Raw genomic sequence first — 27176 nt, 5'->3', positions numbered from 1 at the left:
AGAGAGAGAGAGAGAGAGAGAGAGAGAGAGAGAGAGAGAGAGAAACCTAGGCTCCTTCTGGCTTTACTATTATAGCCAGCCTGACCTTGTCAGAAGAGATAACAGAACCAGTTTACGCCAGCTGTACTCTCTGAAGGAATAACCCAAACATCAGGAACCTTCTGCTTGCTTCTTTCACCCAGAGAAGCTTTGAGAACCCTCTTGAATTAATTAGAATAGGAAAGAAAATTAATGAATGCTAGAATGATGTTGGATTGAGGTTAAGTGGTTTCTAGCTGTAAAGGTATAAAAGAATATGATAAAAGTGGATTTTTAACAGGTTAAAATTTAATGCTATAATATATTTAGATTAAAGACCAGGATGAAATAAGGAGGGAAAGGAATTGCTGAACTAATAAATTGAATTGGAACACAAAAAAGGGAGGTATGAGGAGGTCTGGGAAATAAGTAAATGAAAGATAAGTGACAAAAAGTTGGAATTGTTTTTAACTGCTTTTTATTTTGTATTTTTTCCTTTTCCTTTTTCATTTTGTAATAGTGTGAAAACTTCAATAAATATTTATTAAAAAAAAATTAGAATAGGAAAGATCTCTACACGTCAGAGCAGTACTTTCTGAACCAAGAAATGCAAACTGACACACCCCCCCCGCCCGCCCCGAAGAAGGGAAGGGGTTTGGCTTGCTTAATGGGGAATCTTCCTAATCCGCACTTCCCAAAACAGCTTGCAACCTGAAAAACAGCCATCCTTCTAAATTTGCCCTCCCCTGAATTTTGCAATGCTCTTCTCCGGCCAGTTAACATGTACAACAGCGCCTGGACGAGGGCTGCTAGCCGGGAGGGCTCTGTCCTGCCGCCACAGCTGCAGGGTGCAAGGTTTCTGAATACCAGTCGTTGGAAACCACAACAGAGGAGGAAGACACTTGTGCCTGGGTCCTTCTTGTTGGTTTTCCCACAGACATTTGGTTGGTCACTGTGAGAACAGGATGCTGGACTCAATGGGCTCCCATTGGCCGGATCCAGCCGGGTTCGTCTTATGTTCTTACGTGCTTTGTTTTCCTATTAATAAATACATGTAAGCCAAAAGGAACAGAAAAATAACTGAGCTTCTGCACTGAAGTACCGGCTTCATGGGGAGGAGGCAACAAACCCCTCTTCACAGCCTAGGACCCTCGTATCTACGGGACCGCCTCTCTCGGTATGCCCCACAGAGGACCTTAAGGTCTATAAACAGCAATACCTTAGGGACGCGGGTGGCGCTGTGGGTTAAACCACTAGCCTAGGGCTTGCCAATCAGAAGGTCAGCGATTCGAATCCCTGCGGCGGGGTGAGCTCCCGTTGCTCGGTCCCTACTCCTGCCAACCTAGCAGTTCGAAAGCACACCGGTGCAAGTAGATAAATAGGTACCGCTCTGGCGGGAAGGTAAACGGCGTTTCTGTGTGCTGCTCTGGTTCGCCAGAAGCAGCTTAGTCATGCTAGCCACATGACCCGGAAGCTGTATGCCGGCTCCCTTGGCCAATAAAGCAAGAAGAGCGCCGCAACCCCAGAGTCGGCCACGACTGGACCTAATGGTCAGGGGTCCCTGTACCTTTACCTTTTAGAGGTCCCGGGCCCTAAGGAAGTCAGTTTGCCTCAACCAGAGCCAGGGCCTTTTCAGTGCTGGCTCCGGCCTGGTGGAACGCTCTGTCTCCTGAGACCAGGGCCCTGCGGGATCTGATTTCTTTCCGCAGGGCCTGTAAGACAGAGTTGTTCTGCCTGGCCTTTGGCTTGGAATCAACTTGATTCCCTCTTTCCTTTTTCCTTTCTCCTTCTGTGATGGAACTCCTACTTGGGGACTTCCCTGGCTTGTTTCTGGACCACGTAGGACCAGTCTGGATAGTTGGCCTTGGTGAAGATTTGACGTTTTCATCCCCCCAAAAGTTTTTGATTTTGAGTTTCTACTGAAATGAGGCTACATTTTAATGTAGTATCTTGTTTTTTTAGTCAATTGTTTTTATACCTGGTGTTATCTGCCCTGATCCCAGCCTTGGCTGGGGAGGGCTGGGTATAAATAATATTATTATTATTATTATTATTATTATTATTATTATTATTATTATTATTATTTATTATTATAATTAGGGCCACCTCCCCATCTCCATTTGCACTCTCTGTCCCTCAATTCCTGCAACAGCCGGTCTTGAGAAGGCGCTGGCTAGAGCAGTCCGCCGGGGGTCCTCAGCTGCCTTGGTAACCGTTGGCAGGCACCAAGGCTCCCCCTGCTTTCCTTGGCTCCCGTCTCTCTCGCCGGGAACCAAAATTAGATGCCTCTGGGAGAGGAATCGGAGCGCCGTGGAGAGACAGGAGAGCCCAGATGGTCCCCCTTTGCGTGCCACCGGGGCTCTATAAATAAGCCTGTTGTGATTATCAATCGCATTTCCAGCTTCTGTGCCTCCAGGGAACCCGGGGGCAAGCGCACATACCATGGCTGCCTCTTGCCCCTTTTTACCCATGCGACTACTCTGTCGGCTAGGCAGAGAGTCGGGGGGAGAGACGGCCAACTGGCTGGGGATGTGGGCTCAGAATATAAGAAGAACCTGTGCACAGAATTCCAGGTGTGGCACTGATCTACTTTCTGCCCTGCCCAAGCCTAGATATTGCTGCGTTCCTTTTATAGAATCATAGAGTTGGAAGAGACCACAAGGGCCATCGAGTCCAACCCCCTGCCAAGCAGGAAACACCATCAGAGCACTCCTGACATATGGTTGTCAAGCCTCTGCTTAAAGACCTCCAAAGAAGGAGACTCCACCACACTCCTTGGCAGCAAATTCCACTGTCAAACAGCTCTGACTGTCAGGAAGTTCTTCCTAATGTTTAGGTGGAATCTTCTTTCTTGTAGTTTGGATCCATTGCTCCGTGTCCGCTTCTCTGGAGCAGCAGAAAACAACCTTTCTCCCTCCTCTATGTGACATCCTTTTATAGAATCATAGAATCATAGAGTTGGAAGAGACCACAAGGGATTCCAAATCCACCTGTTTTTGTTCTCCACCAGCTATATATTTATCTGTCTCCTTTATACCCCACAACGTCCAACACCGTCCGGGTGGCGTACGCAGTTCTTCTCCTGCCCCTCCTTTACCCAGCCCCCCCAAAACAACAACCTTGCAAGGCAGGCTAGGCCGAGGGCAAGCCTTGCGATTACCGAGCACACATATCATCTCCAACAGTCATTTGACATATTTTCTTATCTTATACAATGTTTTTGGACTTCCATCAACCTCACCTGAAGATTTTTCAGTCTTTATCACAGTCTACATTTCTTAATTTCTCTATTACTTGTACAGTGGTGCCCCGCAAGACGAATGCCTCACAAGACGGAAAACCCGCTAGACGAAAGGGTTTTCCGTTTTGGAGGTGCTTCGCAAAATGAATTTCCTATGGGCTTGCTTCGCAAGACGACAATGCCTTGCGAGTTCCTGCTGGGGTTTTTTCCTCCCCCCCCCCTTTTCTAAGCCGCTAAGCTGCTTATCAGCTGATCCAATCAGCAGATAAGCCGCTAATAGCGCTAATAGCGCTCATAGCGCTCATAGTGCTAATCCGCTAATCCGTCAATGGGCTTGCTTCGCTAGACGAAAAAACCTCTAGACAAAGAGAATCACACAACGGATTCTTTTCGTCTTGCGAGGCACCACTGTAATTGTCCTTAACTAATAGCTCTCTTCATTGCAATATTTCGCATAGTCCTCCTCACAAAACTTCTTGCAGTCCTACTAGCGTAATCTGTTTATGACAGTTGCTTTTCAAATAATTCAAATATTTACGCCAGTCCTCTAAGAATATCTGATCCCGCAGGTTTCGAATCCTTCCTGTCATCTTATCTAATTCTGCATAGTCCATTAATTTCATTTGCCACTCTTCTTTCGTCAGAATTTCTTCTTGTTTCCATTATTGTGCCAGTAATATTCTTGCTGCTGTTGTTGCATATAAAAGCAATTTATTGCCTTGTCTATTAATGTCCTCCCCTTCAATGCCAAGTTAAAATGCTTCTGGTTTTTTAAATAAATGTATATTTCAGCATCTTTTTCATTTCATTATATATCATTTCCCAGAAGCTTTTCATTTTCTTACATTTGCACCACATGTGATAAAAAGATCCTTCTTTTTCTTTACATTTCCAACATTTATTTATACATTTTGGCTAATTTCACTGGTGTAATATACCATCTATACATCATTTTCATCACATTTTCTTTCAAAGCATTGCAAGCTGTAAATTTTAATCCTTCTACAATTTTTCCTAATCTTTTAACTGTATATTATACCCAAAGTCCTTGGCCCAATGTATCATAACCGATTTTACCTCTTCATCTTTCAAATGCCACTCCAGCAGCAATTTATACATTTTAGACAATATTTTACAATCATTGTTCAATACTTCTATTTCAAATTTTGATTTATTATAAGCAAATCCATCCTAGTCCAACACTCTAACTGTAGCACCCTGCTTGTGGTTAACGCTTAGCTGGAAAGAAATATTCAACGCAGCAATAGAGAAATTAAAATAATAATTTATTTGTCAGACAAATAAATGAGAGACACAGTGGTATATGGTTACCAAAGCTCTGCCCACTCCAGCCCTGATGGCCAGCACTTATATTTCCTCAGCCCAGCCCCCTTGCTCCTCCTTCGGCTGCCTCTGTCCAATCAGCCTGGTTGAAATTCCTATTGGCTGTTTGCTAGAACCAATCATAAAAGATACACCCATTTCCTATTACCTTTTATGGGAGACAAAGAGCTATATTTCCTTCTATCCAAAAATGGCAGACAAGTAGCCATATATCTTACATTTGCCTCGACAAGGCACCTTGATTACCAGATCACCTTTGGCCCCTGTTGCCCCTGCATTCCAAAACAAATGGCTAAAACAAATGGCTCATGGTATTAAATTGTATCTAAACAGAGATCTTGGGTTCACATTCTCACACACCATCAATGAAATAAGAATCTAACATAAGAATCTAACATTTCTTACTTTCTAAATCCTTTGCATAATTACATTAAGCCAACAAATCTCATACATAACATAGATAGCTTTTTAGAAGAAAAGGCCTTTGCAAAGTAAAAAAGGAGCTCAGTAAAAACAGCTTCAAAAGAAGCCTCTTCAGTTTACACCCCCCTTTCCCAGCCAGCTGCTTTTCCCATTAGCTCTTCCCAAAATTTATTGCCCTTTAACTCTCTCAGTATACCTTAAACCTTAGGAAAATATGGCTAGAGTCTGATGGGAGGCACATGGTATTATTTTCTGTTAAACAATAAATCTTACTATTTACCAACTCTTAATTAGTGTTTTTGCAGCTTGATTGTATTCTGTAATATGTAGGGTCAGTGTAACATTTGCTCCCAGCCTGTAATTCCCTTTTACAAATTTGAGAAACTTGTCTCCTGCTACTGCTATAAATCGGGGGGTGGGGGGCGGGCTTGTTCAGGAGAGCAGGAAGATAAACAACTGCCAAAGTACTTAGCCAGCTGGTTTCTGCCTGGCATGAAACATACAAACATTTGCAAATATATCTTTAAGCTCATTTTAAAATACAGGCCTTGATCAGATGCCTCATAACCACTGTGCCACGCCGCCTCTCCAGGAGACAGAATTCCTCAGTGAGTTGCTGGCTCTCTGCAAGCATTTGGGAAGGGGGGGAGTGTCGCCGAACCTCACCCATTCTTCTTTGTTTCCTTTCCTGCCTCTTCCGAACAGGAGCCGTATTACGTCCGTTGCATCAAGCCAAACGACCAGAAGTCGCCCTTGCTCTTTGACGCGGAGCGCTGCCGCCATCAGGTGTCGTATTTGGGGCTGCTTGAAAACGTGCGCGTCCGGAGGGCAGGATTCGCCTACAGGCAGCCTTACGACCGCTTCCTCCTCCGGTAAGCACCACCGCCAGGCCTTCTGTACAAACATAGCTCTGCAAATTTTCCAAAGGTGGCACATTCTTCCTTCCCCACTAGCACCCTGGGCCTGGCCTGATACGCCCAGTGGCAAAAATCAGTGGAAGTAGTTTCTCAAGGTAGGAATATTGGGGCGTGGTAAGTAAGCAAAAGGGATGTGGGTGGCGCTGTGGGTTAAACCACAGAGCCTAGAAGGTCGGCGGTTTGAATCCCTGCAACAGGGTGAGCTCCCGTTGCTCGGTCCCAGCTCCTGCCAACCTAGCAGTTTGAAAGCACGTCAAAGTGCAAGTAGATAAATAGGTACCACTCCGGCGGGAAGATAAACAGCGTTTCCGTGCGCTGCTCTGGTTCTCCAGAAGTGGCTTAGTCATGCTGGCCACATTTTTTTTATAAGTGTTTTTTTTCCCCAAAATTAAAACGAAACATATCATCCTTGTTTCCCCCCCCATTTTTCCTCCCTCCCCCCAAACTTCCACACAAAACCCACCCACCCCCCGACTTCCCTCAGTTTCAGTCTTTGGTTTATCTGAGACTGCTGTTTTCTGCATGTTACAAAGTTGTATAGATCCTCAAACTATCTAGCTGATTATTATCAATAAAACGTTTGTGAATGTTTATTCAAAACCTGCCAAGGAGTCCAGTTCACTTTGTTGTGTCTTCAAATACTTTGTAAAGGGTTCCCATTCATCCTTAAAGTCAGTTATCCTTGTCCTGTAGCTTATATGTCAGTTTTGCCAGTTCTGCATAGTCCGTCAATTTTTTTGCCATTATTCTTTAGTTGAGGTTTCTTCAGTCTTCCATCCTTGTGCTACCAGAACGCAGTCGTTGTAGTCATGCTGGCCACATGACCCGGAAGCTGTACTCCGGCTCCCTCGGCCAATAAAGCGAGATGAGTGCCGCAACCCCAGAGTCGGCCGCGACTGGACCTAATGGTCAGGGGTCCCTTTACCTTTAAGTAATCAAAGTATAATGAGACCTGGGAGAGGGGCCACAATTTCCTCTCCCAGAATGAGGTGGCGCAGTCCCAGAGTGGCAGCTTTCACATTTTTGCAATGAACTCCCCTGCAAAAAAAACCAGTAACAATGATCCATGCAAGCAGAAAGCTAGCACGGCGGTTAGTGGCCTGAGCTACTACCTTTCTCCTTGCGTGGAGTGTCAGTTTTGCCTGCAGCTCTGCGAAAAGGCTGTTGGGATGGTGCTCTCCCATCCCGCAGCCAGCATTGCCTTTTTTTTTTTTTTGAAATAATATTTATTGAACAATTTGTAACTTCCAGAATTTAAGCACAAAACAGAGAAACCCCCCAAAAAAACCCACTACAAAAATAGGAGAATACAGAACAAAGCACATACACTGAAAAAGAGCAATTAACAAAATAGAAGAAAAAAAGTAAAAAACACCAAAAAGCAAAACAGAAACAAAAATTATTATTTTCATATCCTAAACTTCATTCTCTAGTTTCTTGACCTCCTCACACCTTCCATTTTGTATTCCAGTTCAGATATTTAGTTCAGCAAATCCTTACCCTCTAACATTCATCCTTACTCCATATGTTAACCTATTATTATAAATACCCATTTTCAATTATCAGTCCCTATTTACATTTTCTTAGGCATCTCTTTACCAGTACCACTTATTTTCATTCAAACATCAATTCAACATTCCTTAATTTTACAGTGCTTCTGCAAGTAATCTTTAAACTTCTTCCAATCTTCCTCCACCGACTCTTCTCCCTGGTCACGGATTCTGCCAGTCATCTCTGCCAATTCCATGTCGCAGCCAGCATTTCCTAGATTCTCTCTCAAGCCAGGCCAGTCACCGGTAAATTCCTCCCTTCCCAGGTATAAGATGACTTGTGAGTACACATGGCCCAACCACCTCATGGCTACCGACCGGGAGGCCACGCAGGCCTTGATGGAGCAGCACGGCTTCCAGGATGACGTCGCCTACGGACACACCAAGATCTTTATCCGCACGCCCCAGACGCTTTTCACCCTGGAGCAGGAACGAGCCCAGCTGATCCCCATCATTGTGCTGCTACTGCAAAAGGTACCCGTGTTTCTGTTTACACCGGTTGCAAGTATGGACAGGAGGAATGTGGGGCCCGATTGCACGCCTGAAGGGCTGCTGTACCTCCAGGTCAATCGTATCCAAGGCAACGTGATGACCAAATACAATGATACGGTATCAATATTCACTCTTTATATAATATGAAATATATGAAATCACGTAAACAGAAAACTTACGAATCTCTGAAAGCCACAAAATATGCACTCTTAATGGATTCTCTTGAAAACAAAAAACCAAAGTTTTAGAAGTCTCTGAAAGTCTTTGAAGACTATGCAAGTCTCTGGAAGAAGCAGTGAATCAGATTCTTATCTGGGGAAAACAGGCTGTGTAAAGCTTTGTTTATGGTGTCCAATGCTGCGAAGTAGTTCGCAAACAGAAGTTGTGGACGGTGATTCTGGATATCACCCCCGGTTTCGTGGAATTCTTCTTCAGTACAGCAGAAGGATACAGAAATTCTTCAAAAACCCATCTATAGGGTGAATGGGAAAGTATGAACAACAATTGCTATGGAGCAGTGGTCATAAAGGTATGTATATAAAGAGTGTATATTGATATCGTTACAGATAGGTAGCCGTGTTGGTCTGCCATAGTCAAAATAAAAAAATTCCTTCCAGTAGCACCTTAAAGACCAACTAAGTTAGTTCTTGGTATGAGCTTTCGTGTGCATGCACACTTCTTCAGATACACTGAAACAGAAGTTGTTTTACTACAAAGGATTTTCAGAAATAGACTGGAAAGAGAAGCTGCTGAATTGCAACTCATTACCAAACTTAAAACCATGGAGAGACCTGGTCTGAACAAAGACATTGGATTCTTATCTCATTATACATGACTTAGCCATTTTTCACCTTCTCACCCCTTGCCTTTTCCTGTAAGACCTATTGCAGTCGTTAAGAGTCGTCAACAGGCTCATCTCAGCTATCTGCCAATCTCCCATTCCCACCACCCTTCTGAGTAATACCCCTCCCCACCTTCTCACTATATAGAAGGATCTGGCAACTTCTGTTTCAGTGTATCTGAAGAAGTGTGCATGCACACGAAAGCTCATACCAAGAACTAACTTAGTTGGTCTTTAAGGTGCTACTGGAAGGAATTTTTTTATATTGATATCGTATCATTGTATTTGGTCATCGTGTTGTCTTGGATATTACTGACTATTGTTTGCAACACAGGGCTTAAATTGTTTGGTACCTCCCAGTCAAAACAGGGCAACGGAGTCTTGAACCTGGGACCTTTTTCCCGCAAGGCAGACACTCTGCCACTGCGCCACACCCCTGATGGATTCCTTAGAGGGAGTTTTCCCTGCTCCTACGTGGATATTCCATCGAGGATGGAGCCTGGAAACCTTCTGCGTGCAAGGCAAGGCTGTTCTGCCCCTGAAATCTGGACATGGGTGGCGCTGTGGTCTAAACCACTGAGCCTCTTGGGCTTGCTGATCAGAAGGTCGGCGGTTCAAATTATTATTATTATTTATTCAACTTATACACCACCCTATAACCGGAGGTGGTACGCGGGTGGCGCTGTGGGTTAAACCACAGAGCCTAGGGCTTGCCGATCAGAAGGTCGGCGGTTCGAATCCCCGTGATGGGGTGAGCTCCCGTTGCTCGGTCCCTGCTCCTGCCAACCTAGCAGTTCGAAAGCACGTCAAAGTGCAAGTAGATAAATAGGTACCGCTCCGGCGGGAAGGTAAACGGCATTTCCGTGCACTGCTTTGGTTCGCCAGAAGCGGCTTAGTCATACTGGCCACATGACCCGGAAGCTGTACGCCGGCTCCCTCGGCCAATAAAGCGAGATGAGCACCGCAACCCCAGAGTCGGTCACGACTGGACCTAATGGTCCCTTTACCCTTTACCTTTATACCCGGAGGTCTCAGGGCAGTTCACAACAAGATCACAACCTAGTAAATCAAACCAAAAGCAATAACTCTCACGCACCTCCAAGTCACATTCTAAAAAGGGTGTTGGATGTCAATAAGATCAACCAAAGGCCTGGTTAAAAAGGAACGTTTTTGCCTTGCGCCTAAGGGTGTATAGTGAAGGCGCCTGATGAACTTCCCTGGGGAGAGAATTCCATTGACGGGGAGCCACTGCAGAGAAGACCCCGTTCGAATCCCCGTGACGGGGTGAGCTCCCGCTGTTCTGTTCCAGCTCCTGCCAACCTAGCAGTTCAAAGCACACCAGTGCAAGTAGATAAATAGGTACCACTGCGGCAGGAAGGTAAATGGCATTTCCGTGCGCTCTGGTTTCCGTCACAGTGTCCCGTTGCGTCAGAAACGGTTTAGTCCTGCTGGCCACAGGACCCGGAAAGCTGCCTGTGGACAAATGCCGGCTCCCTCGGCCTGAGAGTGAGATGAGCGCCACACCCCATAGTGGCCTTTGACTGGACTTAACCATCCAGGGGTCCTTTACTTTTTACATTTTTTTCCAGGAGGCTGGGGGCAGGGAGAGTTTGGTGGTGGTGGTGGGGTGGTTGTCATGGCTTGGTTGGCCCTGATTTGACTCGTCCGTCCCATGCAGGCCTGGAGGGGAGCCCTGGCCCGCAAGCGCTGCCGTTACCTGCGGGCCACCTACACCATCATGTCTTACTACAAGCGCCACAAGGTGAAGTCTCACCTGCTGGAGCTGGTGGAGAGGTTTCAGGCAGTACGCAGCATGGCGGACTACGGCAAGGGCGTGGAGTGGCCGGAGCCGCCAGCCGTGCTGGCGCAGTTCCAGGAGAACAGCAAGCTCATCTTCCGCAGGTAACAGCAGAGGGCGCCGTCCTGTGCCCAAATACCTTTTCGATTGCCGGAGCCTCTGGCAGATCTTGAGTTCAGATCTGCAGCAGTTCAGACGCAAGGATTAACGTATTTTTCACTCTATAACACGCACCCGACCATAACACGCACTTAGTTTTTAGAGGAGGAAAAAATATATATTCTAAACGAAACAGTGGATGTATGATTTTTGTGGTTCATGCTGTGGCCACAGACATGTGATCTGTCGGTGAGTTTGGGGTAGCCCAATGCAAAAATCCTGAGGATCCATGTGGATCCATGCTTTGTAACCACGTTTTTGCACCACTGCGGCCCCAGGCAACAGTGGGTGTGTGATTTTTTTTGGTGCAGGCTGTAGCCATGGACATGCTATGTGATCTGATTGTGAATTTGGGGTGACCCTGTGCAAAAATCCTGAGGATCCATGTGGATCTGTGCTTTGTAACCAGGCTCTCTGTCCCTCTCTCCTCCCCACTCCGCGGCTCCTCTCCCGCTTTGCTGTTTCAAAGCGAGCCACGGAGGAGGGAAGGAAGGGGAACCATGGATCCTCTGCTGACGACTGCAGCAGATCCCCCCGCCACCCGTAGGCATTCGCTCCATAACACGCACAGACATTTCCCCTTACTTTCTAGGAGGAAAAAAGTGAGTGTTATGGTGCAAAAAATACGGTATACACTGCTTGTGTTTTGCTCTGAGGAGGCCCCCTGAAATGATTGGGTATGGCTGACTTTGACCTCTTCGTTTCAGAGCAAAACAGATCTGGATAGCAACCGCCCATGGCGCGTGGGCCAAGCCCAGCCAAGCAGACTTCAGCTGGATCTACACTCACCTTTTAAACGTTGTTAGAACGATACTAAACAATATTGTTCCAAAAAAACCAAGACATTTGGTTTCTCTTTCGCTTCCTTTGCCGCATGTCAGTCAGTTTTATTCCACATAGCCAAAGGGTGCCTCAATGTACACAGAATCATTCGACAATTAAAAGAAAATATACTGGATTGATACAAAAAAACTTAAAACATTTATATTATCAAGACATTACCTACTCTAAACAGAGCTATAAAAGTACCTTAATATACGAGTTAAGACATTAAACAATAAAATTCATAAGCTAAAATTATCACATGGCCGCTAATATATTAAAAAATTAATGTTAATTAATACAATGTGCAATTATATTCGGAGTTTGGTGATAAAGACAGAATATAGCTTGATGTAGGTAGGGTCAAATAAATTCATCTCCTTTACAGTTGGTGGCTATCTTGGCTATATAATTTGCTCTAATTTTCCTAGCGGCAGTTGCAAAGAGTGCTACACGCCAGGTCACATACTTCTCTGTGTCGGCGAGGAGATATAAAATCATGTCAGAGGGGGTCTGGCCAGGGGACCTTGTCCTTATAGGTGCTAAAAATCGTTCTCTTGCTTTGTTATATAAGGGGCAGTGCGATCTACCGTATGATCTTTGCCGTACGATCTACCTGGTTTGTGGGGGGAGGGGAGCTCTTGACCACCCTCTGGCGTCACATTTTAATAATGCAGTTTTAACTTTGAAAAAGAATGTCATGTGGCTATACAGCGGAACCTTGGTTCTCGAACTGAATCCGTTCTGGAAGCCCGTTTGACTCCCAAAACAATTCGAAAACCAAGGCGCGGCTTCCGATTGGCTGCAGGAGCTTCCTGCGCTCAACCGGAAGCCGTGGAAACTGCGTCAGACGCCCGGTGTCCAAAAAACGTTTGCAAAACCAGAACGGTTAACTTCAGGGTTTTCGCCATTCAGGAGCCCGTTTGTTCGTCAACTAAGCCGTTCGGGAAACAAGGGTTGGACTCTATAGTTACCAGAACCGTAACTCTTTTTTAGCGTTAAAAACCACACGTGTAGATCCATCCGCTCTCTCTCTCTCGTATAATAAAGTTCTTCCTGATGTTCAGTCGGAACCTCTCTCTCAGCTTCTCCCGGGATCTCTGAGGTTACAGGGAACCTGGCAGAGGGCCTTCTCGGTGGTGGCGCCCACCCTGTGGAACGCCCTCCCTTCAGATGTGAAGGAAATAAGGAGCTATCTTCTTTTTAAAAGACATCTGAAGGCAGCCCTGTTGAGGGAAGTTTTTAATATTTAGTGCTGTATTGTTTTTAACACTTGATTGGAAGCCGCCCAGAGTGGCTGGGGAAACTCAGCCAGATGGGCGGGGTATAAAAAATAAATTATTATTATTATTATTATTTCTCCAGGTGGCGAGCCAGACAGATCGTGAAGAACATCCCTCCCTCCGACATGGATCAGATCAAGGCCAAAGTGGCAGCCCTGGATGTCCTGCAAGGCCTGCGGAAGGACTGGGGCTGCTCCAGGAGCTGGGGGAGGAACTACTTGGTCTCGGTGAGTGTTTCCGGAAGTGGAGGCGAGAAGTTGTTGCGCTGCCATTTCTGCGTCCTCCTGCGCAGTTGGTGGGGTGGTGGCCCTTGGGAATGGCAGAGAGAGAAGGTGGAGAGCCCAACTGTGGGCGGAGCCAGAGTCAGTGACAGGCAGGGCCAGGGCCCAATGACCAGGCCGGGCCAAAGGATCCTGCTTTTGTCCCCACCCTCCTCCCTGCTGAGTCTCGCAAGCAGCAGCTGGTGTCGGAAGCGAGCCAGCAGTAAATCACACTGAGGAGGCGAAGTTAACCCTTTACTGGAAAATACACATCAAAGCAGTTCACGGCGATAAAAACCGAAAGAAGGGAAAAGCAGGCATCAGGCGATGGTTGTGGAAGGACTGCTGTCTTGCTCGTGAGTTGGGGGCCAAACGAAGCAAACCTCTCCCACTCAGAGCCTTGCAGAGGCCAGTGCCAGGGAGATAATATGCCCCCCCTTTTTTACCCTGCGGATAACGGAAGTCTTATAAATAAGTATATAAATAATTTTGTGAATATGCTGACCGAGGCCCCCTTTGGAATCGGAGGCCCGGGCCAAGCGGCCCATATGGCCCCCCCTTTGTCTGGGCCTGCTCCCACTTCCCCCCCTTTACACTTTTTGGATGTCGCCTTCCAGTTGCCATAGTAACTGCAGAGCTTTTGAAAAGGCCCAACCTCCTCCTCCTCCTCCTCCTCAGCTCATCCATTCCCCCCCCACACTCTGCAACCGCCCCCCCCCCCGTGATAAAACCTCTCTTCCCTTCTCCTCTACAACCCCTGCCTCACCTGAATCAGCGCCCCTTCCTCCCAAATTCAGAAGAACCTTACGATTCAGCATTTTACTAGCCTTGGGGGAATAACAGAATCGTAGAATTGGAAGGGACCCCCAGGGGCCATCTATTCCAACCCCCTGCAATGCAGGAATTGCAACTCAAGAATCCCCCGACAGATGGCCACCTGACCTCTGCTTACTCTTCCTAGAAGTTGCTGAGAGACCCCCTGTTTCACTCACAAAGCTGCAATTCCCAGAGTGGTCTCCCAAGCAAATCCCTCTTCTCAGAGGACTCTGGGAACTGTAGTCTCCTTACAACTATCAGACCCTTTTAACAAACTACAGTTCCCAGCATTCTTTGGTCTTGGTGGGGGGGAAGCCAAGGCTGTTTAAAGTGGCGTCATACTGCTTTAACAATATGGTGCAGTTGTTTTCTCGGCCGCCGAGACCATATAACAGCGGTTTTGAAAGACCTACTCTGGCTCCCAGTACGTTTCCGAGCACAATTCAGAGTGTTGGTGCTGACCTTGAAAGCCCTAAACGGCCTCAAAGGCCCAGTAGACCTGAAGGAGCGTCTCCACCCCCATCGTTCAGCCCGGATACTGAGGTCCAGCGCCGAGGGGCTTCTGGCGGTTCCCTCCCTGCGAGAAGTGAAGTTAGAGGGAACCAGGCAGAGGGCCTTCTCAGTGGTGGCACCCGCCCTGTGGAACGCCCTCCCACCAGATGTCAAAGAGAAAAATAACTACCGAACTTTTAGACGACATCTGAAGGCAGCCCTGTTTAGGAAAGCTTTTAATGTTTAATATGTTATTGTATTTTAATATTCCATTGGAAGCCGCCCAGAGTGGCTGGGGAAACGCAGATGGGCGGCGTATAAATAAATTATTATTATTATTATTATTATTATTATTATTATTATTATTATTATCTAGTATTTAGTGCAAGAGCATCGTGATTGGAACAGGGAAAGCTAGCAAGAATCAGCTGAGGGAGGGAAGCTCTAGATTTGTGGTTCCCAAGTTTTCCGGATCCATAAACTCTTTTCCCGATGCCCCTTACCCTACCATATAAAAGGCGTTATTGAGGTAGCTCAGTTGGTAGAGCATATGAGACTTTTTATCTGAGGGCCACGAGTTCGAGTCCACGTTGGTTGAAGTTCCAGCGTTGCGTGGAGTTGGACCAGATGAGGCTTTTGGTCCCTATGGGATGATTACTTTCTGAATTAGGGGTTTGTGTGACCCGCTAAGGAAGGTAACGACAAAGGAAAATTCAAAACAGGAGCAATTAATTGCACGTTTATTCAAAACTCAATTAGAACTCTTCAGTTTCATTCATTCAACAAAACTGACAGACTTGATCCAGGCATACCAGACTTTTCAAAGGCTGAGGGTCAGTTATACCTCCAGTATATACCCCCCTCGGATGCTGGTGGCGCTGTGGGCTAAACCACAGAGCTTAGGACTTGCCGATCAGAAGGTCGGTGGTTCGAATCCCGCGACGGGGTGAGCTCCCATTGCTCGGTCCCTGCTCTTGCCAACCTAGCATTTTGAAAGCACACCAAAAAGTGCAAGTAGATAAATAGGTACTGCTCTGGCAGGAAGGTAAACGGCGTTTCCATGTGCTGCTCTGGTTCACCAGAAGCGGCTTAGTCATGCTGGCCACATGACCCGGAAGCTGTACGCCGGCTCCCTCGGACAGTAAAGCGAGATGAGCGCCGCAACCCCAGAGTCGGTCACGACTGGACCTTATGGTCAGGGGTCCCTTTACCTTTACCTATATACCCCCCTCGGACACGGGTGGCACTGTGGGCTAAACCACAGAGCCTAGGGCTTGCCGATCAGAAGGTCGGCGGTTCGAATCCCCGCAACGGGGTGAGCTCCCGTTACTCGGTCCCAGCTCCTGCCAACCTAGCAGTTCGAAAGCATGTCAAAGTGCAAGTAGATAAATAGGTACCGCTCCGGCAGGAAGGTAAATGGCGTTTCCGTGCGCTGCTCTGGTTCGCCAGAAGTGGCTTAGTCATGCTGGCCACATGACCCGGAAGCTGTGCACCAGCTCCCTCGGCCAATAAAGCGAGATGAGCGCCGCAACCCCAGAGTCGTCCGCGACTGGACCTAATGGTCAGGGGTCCCTTTACCTTTTTATATACCCCCCTGATGCCCTCTTGCCTTTTAGTGGCTCCCCGCCCCCGGCCAAAGTATTCCCGCTGACCACTTTGAGAGCCACCGCTCTAACTGATGGGCTTTTTAAGTTTTGAAAAGATCAAGGCGAAGGGAGGAAAGGTGACACGAGGGAATCTGTAAAAGCAACAACAACCGAGACACCTCAAATGTGCAAAGAGGGTGAATACAGGGAAATTGTTTATTTATATCCCACGGACGGCGCAAGGCAGTAAACAACAGAACAGGGAGAGATGTGAAAGACTTTGCCATGAAACATTTATCAAAGCAATCCATAGCAGGCTATAAAAAAAACCAGCAGCCGCCTGCCTAAATTGCTGGAACCCTAAAGGAGACATAGAGCATCATTTGACAACTTCCCGGCGTGTCTTTCATCCGCCTTCCTCCAAATCCTGATGGAGGAGAAGGAGGGAAGGTTGGCGGGTTTGTTTGCTGAGAATCTAAAACTGTTATCGGAGCTTCTTTAGCTTGTGAGGGGGGAAGAGTAGAATCCACAGCTATTATTTTCTCAAAATGCTAGCGTGGATTCATTTAGACCAGAGAGGTGGACGGCCGTTAACTATATCAAGTGAGGACTCCCAACCCAAATAGCCATTTTTGCGCATGAAGCTCAGGTAATGGCTATCCTGGGCCACTTCCCTTTCGCTAGGGTTTCATCCTGACCTGTTTGCACAATTTTTTTCAGGGTTTTGGTCTGATTTGTTTGCGGGGGAAGTTAGATAACACCATCCAGCTGGGATTCCTGCATCGCAGGGGGAACGGCCAGGTGACCCCGGTGTGTGTGTGTGTGCTTGCTTCAAACTACAATTTTTTAATTCGATGACCTGTTTAGGGACGCGGGTGGTGCTGTGGGTTAAACCACAGAGACTAGGACTTGCCGATCAGAAGGTCAGCGGTTCAAATCCCTGCGAAGGGGTGAGCTCCTGTTGCTCGGTCCCTGCTCCTGCCAATGTAGCAGTTCGAAAGCACACTAGTGCAAGTAGATAAATAGGTACCACTCTGGCGGGAAGGTAAACTGCGTTTCCGTGCGTTGCTCTGGTTCGCAAGAAGCAGCTTAGTCATGCTGGCCACATGACCCGGAAGCTGTACGCTGGCTCCCTCGGCCAATAAAGCGTGATGAGCACCGCAACCCCAGAGTCGGCCACGACTGGACCTAATGGTCAGGGGTCCCTTTACCTTTACCTTTACTATGACCTGTTTATGGAGCATTCGTCCCCATTGGTCTGTGGGGAGATTGACTTGCCCCCAGCAATCATTAAACCCACACTTTCCAGTTTGTGTGTTGCTTTCCTCCGCAACTCCCATCTCCTGCGGGGGCGCAATTAGTGCCAGCACCGTCCGTTAAGAGTTTAGGTATAATCTTCGACACCTCCCTTTCCATGGAGGCACAGATTGCAGCTATAACAAAGACAGCATTTTTTCATCTCCGCCAAGCTAAGCAGTTGGCTCCTTACCTCTCTTGCCCTGACGTAGCCACTGCGATCCACGCGACGGTCACCTCCAGACTGGATTATTGTAACTCACTGTACATGGGGCTGCCCTAGAGACTGACCCAGAAACTCCAGCGGGTGCAGAATGCCACGGTGAGACTCCTTACAGGGTCTTCACCGCGGGATCACATTCACCCGGTTCTCTAGCAGCTGCACTGGTTCCCGGTGGAGTACAGGATCAGGTTCAAGGTGCTGGTTTTAACCTTTAAAGCCCTATACGTACCTACGGGACCGCCTCTCCTGGTATGTCCCACAGAGGACCTTACGGTCTTCAAATAAAAACATCTTGGAGATCCCGGACCACAGGGAGGTTAGGCTGGCCTCAACCAGAGCCAGGGCTTTTTCGGCCGTGGCCCCAATCTGGTGGAACGCTCTGTCCCAAGAGACCAGGGCCCTGCGGGACTTGACGTCTTTCTGTGTGGCCTGCAAGACAGAGCTGTTCCGCCTGGCCTTTGGCCAAGGCACAGCCTGACCCCCTCCTTCTGTAATCCTCATAGAACTCTAACCCAATGGTTGCCATTAATTTGACTCTGAATTGATTTTAAATGAATTGACCCGGCTTCAGTGGGGAGGGCGGGATATAATTATTTATTTATTTATTGCAAATTTGTAGTGGGTTTCTTGACCACTAATTCTGCAACCTGAATTCTGCTGTTGTGCAATTGAAATTCCACCCACAGCCCAGTCAGTAGCAGGGGCGTAGGAAGAGGGGGTGGGGTATGCCCTGGGTGCCATCATGGGGGGGGGGGGACGGACAAAATGCCGGCTGAACTCGACGCTGCCTGTGTTGTGGAACCGAGCGGGGTTGAGTTGCATCGTGACACCGACGCATCCCCTTCCCACTTCTGTGGCCGGGCGCATGCGCGGTTGGCCAGACCCCGCTCTCCCTGCCCGTCCATGTCCCACCCTCGCTTGGGTGCTGTGTGTGTGTGTCTGTGTGGTCGCAGTCGAAGCTGTGCTGCTCACGGGGCAAGGCAGAGTCCTTCTGAAGGCAGCCCTGTTTAGGGAAGTTTTTAATGTCTGAGGCTGTATTATTTTTAATATTCGGTTGGAAGGCGCCCAGAGTAGCTGGGGTATAAATAATAAATATATTATTATTATTCGTCAGTGGAGACATTTAAAAACCAAGGTACCACTGTGCCACTTAGACTGTACTGTACCACTGTACAGTGGTACCTCAGGTTAAGTACATAATTCGTTCCAGAGGTCCGTACTTAACCTGAAACTGTTCTTAACCTGAAGCACCACTTTAGCTAAAGGGGCCTCCCGCTGCCGCCGCGCCGCCGGAGCACGATTTCTGTTCTCATCCTGAAGCAAAGTTCTTAACCTGAAGCACTATTTCCGGGTTAGCGGAGTCTGTAACCTGAAGCGTATGTAAGCAGAGGTGCCACTGTAATACTTTTTGGGGTGATAGAATGCAAATTTTGGTACGGTTCTTTAAAATAAAAATTAAAAACCCTCTCTCGGAATACTATGGAAGCTGCCTGGACTTAGGAGCGAATGAGCACGTGTTCGCCTAACACGGATCGATCCATCTGTCCTTAGAGAGGAGGAAAACTGAAATGCAGGAACTGATGAGGAATTGCCAGCCAAATCTTCAGCCGGCAGAAGGACTCTCTTTTTGCGAGATGCAGCTGTATTCCCAAGCCCAAAGCTGGCTGGCGTGGAAGACTCTAGCTGCCCACGTGTTCCCCACTTGCCGCCTCGCTGTCACCTGCCTTTGTTTGTCCCTTGAAACGGGATTCCTGAGTCATCCCAGGCCTGCTGAGTCAGCCCAAGCCCACACACCAGTCCGAGCAGATGAGTTTTCACCCACAGCTGAGTCCTGCTGCCTCGTGGGCTCTGGGTGGGGTGGTTTGGGGAGGCTGTGGAAAACCACCCTGATAAAGAAGACCGGGAGCTTGAAGATGCTAAGAGCAGAAAGCTCCGTATGAGGAGGAACTTTTCTCACGCACCGTCTCCATGGCGACGTCTCCCCCAAAATCCTCTAAGTCGGGAGCAAGAGGCTGTGTGGGTGGCTGGCTGCCCCTGCAGACGTTTCCGGCACTCGCTAGCTGTGGAACCGTACTGCGTTAATAGATCAGCCTCCGCGCATGCACACGCAGGCGAACGCCCAGTTTCTTACAGAGGGAGAATTGTTACCTTGGTTCAGCATCAAGAGATAAAGCGGCCAGGGGGGGGGGGAGAGATGTTGCCATCCTCGGATGCCGTTGTGGATCGAGGGCCCGACCCCCGCCATGTGAAATAAACACACAAGGACACGTGATATAAGGTTAATGGGCAAGAAAAGGCCACAACTTTATTGATTACAGCAGTGAAAAGGTATTGGCTTAGGCATTGGATGACTATAGGAGGTGGGTTTATTCAACAGTAGGTGGGGCCTGTTGATGCTAATCCAACTATAGGCTCCCCCCTGATGTCACCGAGGGTCGTGCCATGGCCTCCTGCCAAGCAGGCATCGGACGGAATACACGACCGCCAGATTCCTTTAACGGAATAACCCATGGTAGATAGCATAGGCGATGGCCACACCTAGCCCTTGACACACATGAATCCAATGCCTAACCTACCCACCAATACCACAAAAGTTGTGACGATTGCTACGAGGTAGGCGAAAAAACCAAAAAGCCTAATGCCAAATGGAAAAATTCCTACCAGGCCCCCCAGACAACCGGGGCGACCAACCTAAGGTCCATAGCAAAGCCAAAAACCTAGACCCTGAGCTAAATGGGAGTGGAGGGTGAGTGACTCGCTGCGGGACGACAAGGACTGAGGAGGAGGTGGAGCTGGCCCCGCAGCATTAAGCTGCCAAACACGCCCCCCCCCGGAGACACCTGGTTGGCTGCCTCCGGTGGGCGTGGGCTCCAGCCAGGTGAGGAGGGGCGGGGGCTGAGGCCCCCGGCCAGGAGGCGGAGCTCGGGCTCCCGCCCACAACCACTCCCCTCTCTTCCAGGGAGGAGAGTCCTTGTCAAAAGCAGCATTCTCCCAAAAGGCGGGGTTGAAAGGAAGGCCTTGTAATAAACAAAAAATCTGCCCTTGTTCCCTTATGGGGGACACAAGAGCCCTTATGGAGTCCTATGCAGGTTCTCCATCGGTCGGGGAAAATGACAGAGGCCAACCAGAGAATATTGAGAAGCAAGGCAGCTCATAAGCCTGATCTTTATTGATCTGTTGCAACAGGGTGCTCCCCTCACACGCAGGAAAGGAGGAGGACCCAGAACTCAGGTGTGTCTGCCCTTATATAGACATATTAAATTGCCTTCCCTGGAGCTCAAGACCACCCCTCCATACATCATACATACATCACAGAAGGGGTGTAACCCAAGACCACCCCCCACAAACATCATTTGTTGTTGTTGTTTAGTTGTGTCCGCCTCTTCGTGACTCCCTGGACCAGAGCACGCCAGGCACTTCTGTCTTCCACTGCCTCCCGCAGTTAGGTCAGACTCATGCTGGTAGCTTTGAGAACCCTGTCCAACCATCTTGTCCTCTGTCGTCCCCTTCTCCTTGCACCCTCCATCTTTCCCAACATCAGGGTCTTTTCCAGGGAGTCATAGAATCATAGACTACCCCCCACAAACGTCATTTGTTGTTATTGTTTAGTTGTGTCCGCCTCTTCGTGACCCCCTGGACCAGAGTACGCCAGGCACTTCTGTCTTCCACTGCCTCCCGCAGTTTGGTCAAACTCATGCTGGTGGCTTCGAGAACACTGTTCCACTATCTCTTCCTCTGTCATCCCCTTCTCCTTGTGCCCTCCATCTTTCCCAACATCAGGGTCTTTTCTGGGGAGTCTTCTCTTCTCATGAGGTGGCCAAAGTATTGGAGTCTCAGCTTCAGGATCTGTCCTTCCAGTGAGCACTCAGGGCTGATTTCCTTCTGAATGGAGAGGTTTGATCTTCTTGCAGTCCATGGGACTCTCTAGAGTCTCCTCCAGCACCAGAATTCAAAAGCATCCATTCTTCGGCGATCAGCCTTCTTGATGGTCCAGCTCTCACTTCCATACATCACTACTGGGAAAACCAGAGCTTTAACTATATGGACCTTTGTGAGCAAACCAGTGATTTTTTAGGGAGCAGGCTAGCAGGCGGGGCCCATGACTTACATCTTAGGAGCCTACACAACACAAAATGCTGTTGTTGTATGTAGGTTTGGTTTTATTTGTTTTTTATCTTATATTTTGGAAATGTACATCCAGGTTTCCCCCCCTTTAAATGATTTCAGGGAGTCAATATGGTTTCAGGAACGTCTTCCTGTGCTACTCCAGACATTTATGATTGATATATATATATATATATATATATATATATATATATATATATATCCTTAAAATTCTTATAACAGTGTAGCAGTGGGCACCCTGTTGCAACTGTTAATAAAGATCAGGCTTATAGCTGCTTTGCTTTTGTATATCCTGGTCTGGTCTCTGTTTATTTCCTGACAGGTTTGAGCCTTAAAAGGTACGCTCTCTCTGAAGGTCCAGTCTTCCAAAAGAAGCCGAACCCCTTGAAGGGACCCCTCAATAGTCTTGTTTCATAATTATTATTTCCCCGCCCTCCAAATGGGAAAATAACAATTGCCAGTAATAAAGGGGGGGACACACAATAATTTGTGCTCTTCTCTGCCCTACTCAGGCCACCCAGCTCACGATCTCTCTTTTAACTCTTCCAGGTGGTGGAAAACCCTGCAATGGCCGGCCAGTTTGCCAAACGGGTGTCAGCCCTGAAGGAGAAGGTGCACTTCCGTTCCGTGCTGTTCTCGTGCCACGTCCGCAAGGTGAGCAGCTGGCAGAAGCAGAGGCTGCTTCTCTGTCGCTCCCTCCTGACTCAACGCAGAGCATCAAATGCACCACTGAGCTAAATTGGGTTGAGAGCAATTTCCTTTCAAATCTCAGGGCGTTTCGTACTGCTAATTCAGGTGTCTTGGGGACTTGGCAAAACCACCAGCTCTGTTTTCCCCTCCTGCCTTTCTGGTGGGTCAGTGATCCAGGTGCCATAAGAAAACTGCAGAGATAGCGCAGGATAGTGCGCACCCCGGAAATGATCTCTTTCAGCTTCTGCCTTCTGGAAGAAGGTACAGGGTTATAAAGACTAGGACCAGCCGCCTGAGAAACAATTTCTATCCAAATGCAATTTTGGTTTTAAACGCAGTCTCTAAGGGACATGGGTGGTGCTGTGGGTTAAACCACAGAGCCTAGGACTTGCCGATCTGAAGGTCAGCGGTTCGAATCCCCGCAACGGCGTGAGCTCCCGTTGTTTGGTCCCAGCTCCTGCCAACCTAGCAGTTCGAAAGCACGTCAAAGTGCAAGTAGATAAATAAGTACCGCTCCGGCAAGAAGGTAAACGGCGTTTCTGTGCGCTGCTCTGGTTCGCCAGAAGCGGCTTAGTTATGTTGGCCACATGACCCAGAAAAGCTGTCTGTGGACAAACATGGGCTCCCTCGGCCAGTAAAGCGAGATCAGCGCCGCAACCCCAGAGTCGTCCGCGACTGGACCTAACAGTCAGGGGTACCTTTTTAAGGTGCTAAAGGTAAAGGGACCCCTGACCATTAGGTCCAGTCACAGATGACTCTGGGGTTGCGGTGCTCATCTGGCTTTATTGGCCGAGGGAGCCGGAGTTCAGCTTCCGGGTCATGTGAGTACTCTTGCCCAGTGTATCGTTACTGATGATGTTCTCTCCTTGCAGATCAACCGCTGTAACAAGAGCACAGACAGAGCCATCCTCATCACAGACCAGCACCTATACAAGTTGGAACCAAGGAAACAGTACAAAGTGATGAAATCGATTCCTCTGAGCATGGTAAGAGCACTGGGCTCGGGGAGGTGGTGTGGTGAGCTGCTTTCATGGTAGTTAAGGTGGTACCGTTTCACAAGGCTGCCGCTGTTTCTGCAAACATCTTCTGCAACATGCCATCGGCACAACTATAGCGGTGGATTTTTATAAGATGCTCCAATCTGTTGGGATGCTGCTAAGGAATCGGGGGCAATTGGCAAGCCCCCAGCTGGCTCCAGCCCACTGGTCAACATGCCAGTTGAACTCCAGTCCTTGGTGCAGCATGAATCTGCGACCCAGGGCTTCAGAATCTGGGCACGCAACTCAGCAGAGTAAACGCACAACAGAAGTGGCAGGGAGAGGCTGTGTAAAGCATATTCACAAGCAGTTTATTCAGTGCTCATTAGGACAAGAGGAAAAACATGCCTTCTCCCCTTTGCGTCCAAGCAAGCAGCATAAGCAAAAGATATACACACAAACGGAAGTTCCCAGCAAGCTGTGCAGGAGTGTAAACAGACATGGTGTAAGTCCACCGAGAATGTGCTCATTAGGCCTGGCGAAGTCTATGGAGATCGTGTTTTTGCTAACAGAGTTAACTCCAACTTTGAACTGTGTGAACTGGCCTTCTTGGTAGTGGCGCCCGCCCTGCGGAACACCCTCCCATCAGATGTCAAGGAAATAAACAACTATCTGACTTTTAGAAGACATCCGAAGGCAGCCCAGTTTAGGGAAGTTTTTCATGTTTGATGTTCTATTGTGCTTTTAATATTCTGTTGGGAGCTGCCCAGAGTGGCTGGGGAAACTCAGCCAGATGGGCGGGGTATATATAATAAATTCAGAGGTTGAAGAGGCAATATTCTGGTCTTTTGGACATGGCCCTCATCAATCCAGCTGGCCAGACTTGCAATGGTCTCTCTGGTACCCGTCTGGTTGTTAAGTTTAGACCTTGTTTTGTCCTTGCCTTGGCCGCCTAGTTTCCACTTGGAGGGGAGGTGCTGAAGCCTTTTTGTGATTTGTCTCTCTCGACAGGTGACCGGGATGAGCGTGACCAGTGGCGTGGATCAGCTGGTCGTCTTCCACACCCAGAACCACGACGGCCTGGTGGTCTGCCTCCACAAAATGCAGCCGGAAAACGATGGCCGTGTCGGGGAGTTGGTTGGCGTGATGGTGGACCACTTCAGAAGGTGGGTGGCTTTTAAAGCAAAATAAATAAATAAAATGGTGTTGATTGATTGCAGCACGGAGTCAGAATACAGCTGCGGTCGCATCTGCACCTTCTGCTGAAAGTACAACCCTGGAGACTGTACAGGTGAAACTCGGAAAATTAGACTATCGTGGAAAAGTTCATTTATTTCAGCAATTCAACTTAAAAGGTGAAACAAATATATGAGATAGACTCATGACATGCAAAGCGAGATATGTCAAGCCTTTATTTGTTATAATTGTGATGATCATGGCGTACAGCGGATGAAAACCCCAAATTAACAATCTCAGAAAATTAGAATATTAAATGAAACCAGCAAAACAAGGACTGCAAATAGAGCAATATTTAGTCATTTAGTCGTGTCCGCCTCTTCGTGACCCCCTGGACCAGAGCACGCCAGGCACTCCTGTCTTCCACTGCCTTCCGCAGTTTGGTCAAACTCATGCTGGTAGCTTTGAGAACACTGTCCCACCATCTCATCCTCCGTCGTCTCCTTCTCCTTGTGCCCTCCATCTTTCCCAACATCAGGGTCTTTTCCAGGGAGTCTTCTCTTCTCATGAGGTGGCCCAAGTCTTGGAGCCTCAGCTTCAGGATCTGTCCTTCCAGTGAGCACTCAGGGCTGATTTCCTTCAGAATGGAAAGGTTTGATCTTCCTGCAGTCCACGGGACTCTCAAGAGTCTCCTCCAGCACCATAATTCAAAAAGGATCCTTCATGGATCTCTGCCTTGTCATGGCAAAGGGGCTTGAATAACTCACAGAAGCTATGAACTATGCCGAGCAGGGCCACCCAAGATGGACAGGTCATAGTGGAGAGTTTTCACCAAATGTGATCCACCTGGAGCAGGAACCAGCAAGCCACTCCAGTATCCCTGCCAAGAAAACTCCATGGACAAAGAGAACAGGCTTCTGATAGGCCCCCTTGAATGACAATCAGTGCCTGCACCAATGGGGGACACTGTCTAAAGCCATCCCCATCCCATTAATCCCCCTTATTAAGCCATTGTGCAAAGGCACTCGGGCCTCTTTCTTTCTTTTTCTTCAAAACTTTTTATTGATTTCCCAAGTTTATAACAAACATAAACAACAAAAAGGAAAAAAAACATTACAATATAAAAAACAAACAAGCATACAAACATTAATCCTATCTATTATAATCCCATTTTTGTTACCATTGTTCGATGACTTCCTCAAATCCCTCTAGCTGAGTTTTCTTATGACTCTTTGTAGCAGTTTTCCAAGACTAATTTCCAATGAAATTAACCTAGTCAATTAACATCTTCCTTTCTTGTCATATTCACTTCTATCCATAGTATTATGCAATTCGAAACTTTTAATTCCTAAGCCAATTTGGTACTCACAAATAGCGCTACTTATATTATCTTAGAATATTTTACTAAATAATCCATTCTTCTTGGTACTTCTCCTCTTTCTGTTCGCGGATTCTTCCGGCCAGGTTGGCCAGCTCCGAAAAGTCCATCACCTTCATCTGCCATTCCTCCACTGTTGGTATTTCTTGTAGTTTCCAATATTTGGCTAACAAAATTCTTGCTGCAGTTGTGGCGTACAAAAGGCATGGGGGTCTCTTTCGCCCTCCAGCTGTCTGTGGCGCGAACCACAATCCCGTGCCCTTGATAGATGGCCCCCCCTCCCCGTTGGCGGTGGGATTAGAGAGAGCCGCTCTTGACCCAGTGACCCCCGGGGCACCCTAATGGAGATCTGAAGATGGAGGAGCTCAGGAGTCTGAGCTGGGATTAGGAGTGGCGGTAGGGCTGACCCTGCCACACACGCAGAGCCCCTTCTCTGGGCTCGCACATCGATTCCCGAACGGGGGTCCGAGAGCAGGCTTCTGAGCACACCAGAAGTATGCCTGGCACAATGACTTCGCTTTGGGGGTATGCACATTAATGAAGTACAGTATTTTTTGCTCTATAAGACTCACTTTTTCCCTGATAAAAAGTAAGGGGAAATGTGTGTGCGTCTTATGGAGCGAATGCAGGCTGCGCAGCTATCCCAGAAGCCAGAACAGCAAGAGGGATTGCTGCTTTCACTGCGCAGCGATCCCTCTTGCTGTTCTGGCTTCTGAGATTCAGAACATTTTGTTTTGTTTTGTTTTCCTCCTCCAAAAACTAGGTGCGTCTTGTGGTTTGGTGCGTCTTATAGAGCGAAAAATACGTGATGGAGACAAGAAAAATGAGAAAGTTGGAGGGCAACAGAATGCGTAAAGGTAAAGGTAAAGGGACCCCTGACCATTAGGTCCAGTCGCAGACGACACTGGGGTTGCGGCGCTCATCTCGCTTTACTGGCCGAGGGAGCTGGCGTACAGCTTCTGGGTCATGTGGCCAGCATGAACAAGCCGCTTCTGGCAAACCAGAGCAGCGCACGGAAACGTCGTTTACCTTCCCGCTGGAGGTAAACAAGTATTTATCTATTTGTACTTTGATGTGCTTTCGAACTGCTAGGTTGGCAGGAGCAGGGACTGAGCAACGGGAGCTCACCCCGTTGCGGGGATTCGAACCGCCGACCTTCTGATTGGCAAGCCCTAGGCTCTGTGGTTGAACCCACAGCACCACCCGTGTCCCTGCCTTGTAAAAACAGTGGGGGAAACAGGTGTTCTGCCCCTGAGCCTCAGTCCTTCC

The 27176-nt window shown here is 48.1% G+C and overlaps 1 protein-coding gene across 2 annotated transcripts in view; it reads left to right on the top strand.

The window, feature by feature from the left end:
- The window catches only part of MYO1G (myosin IG), an 88724-nt gene that overhangs the window by 36954 nt on the left and 24594 nt on the right, over positions 1–27176 (top strand). For both annotated transcript variants that reach the window (XM_083466692.1, XM_083466693.1), the window contains exons 15-21: positions 5732–5898; positions 7760–7967; positions 10505–10728; positions 12971–13115; positions 22236–22340; positions 23249–23362; positions 24365–24519. In XM_083466692.1, coding sequence (XP_083322818.1) covers positions 5732–5898; positions 7760–7967; positions 10505–10728; positions 12971–13115; positions 22236–22340; positions 23249–23362; positions 24365–24519 — 1118 coding nt within the window. The remainder of the gene's footprint in view (positions 1–5731; positions 5899–7759; positions 7968–10504; positions 10729–12970; positions 13116–22235; positions 22341–23248; positions 23363–24364; positions 24520–27176) is intronic.

Source organism: Podarcis liolepis (genome assembly GCF_965112155.1).
Source record: "Podarcis liolepis genome assembly, chromosome: 12".
Lineage (NCBI taxonomy): Eukaryota > Metazoa > Chordata > Lepidosauria > Squamata > Lacertidae > Podarcis > Podarcis liolepis.
Note: the sequence above shows the minus strand (reverse complement) of the source record. Positions and strands in the feature narration are given on the sequence as shown.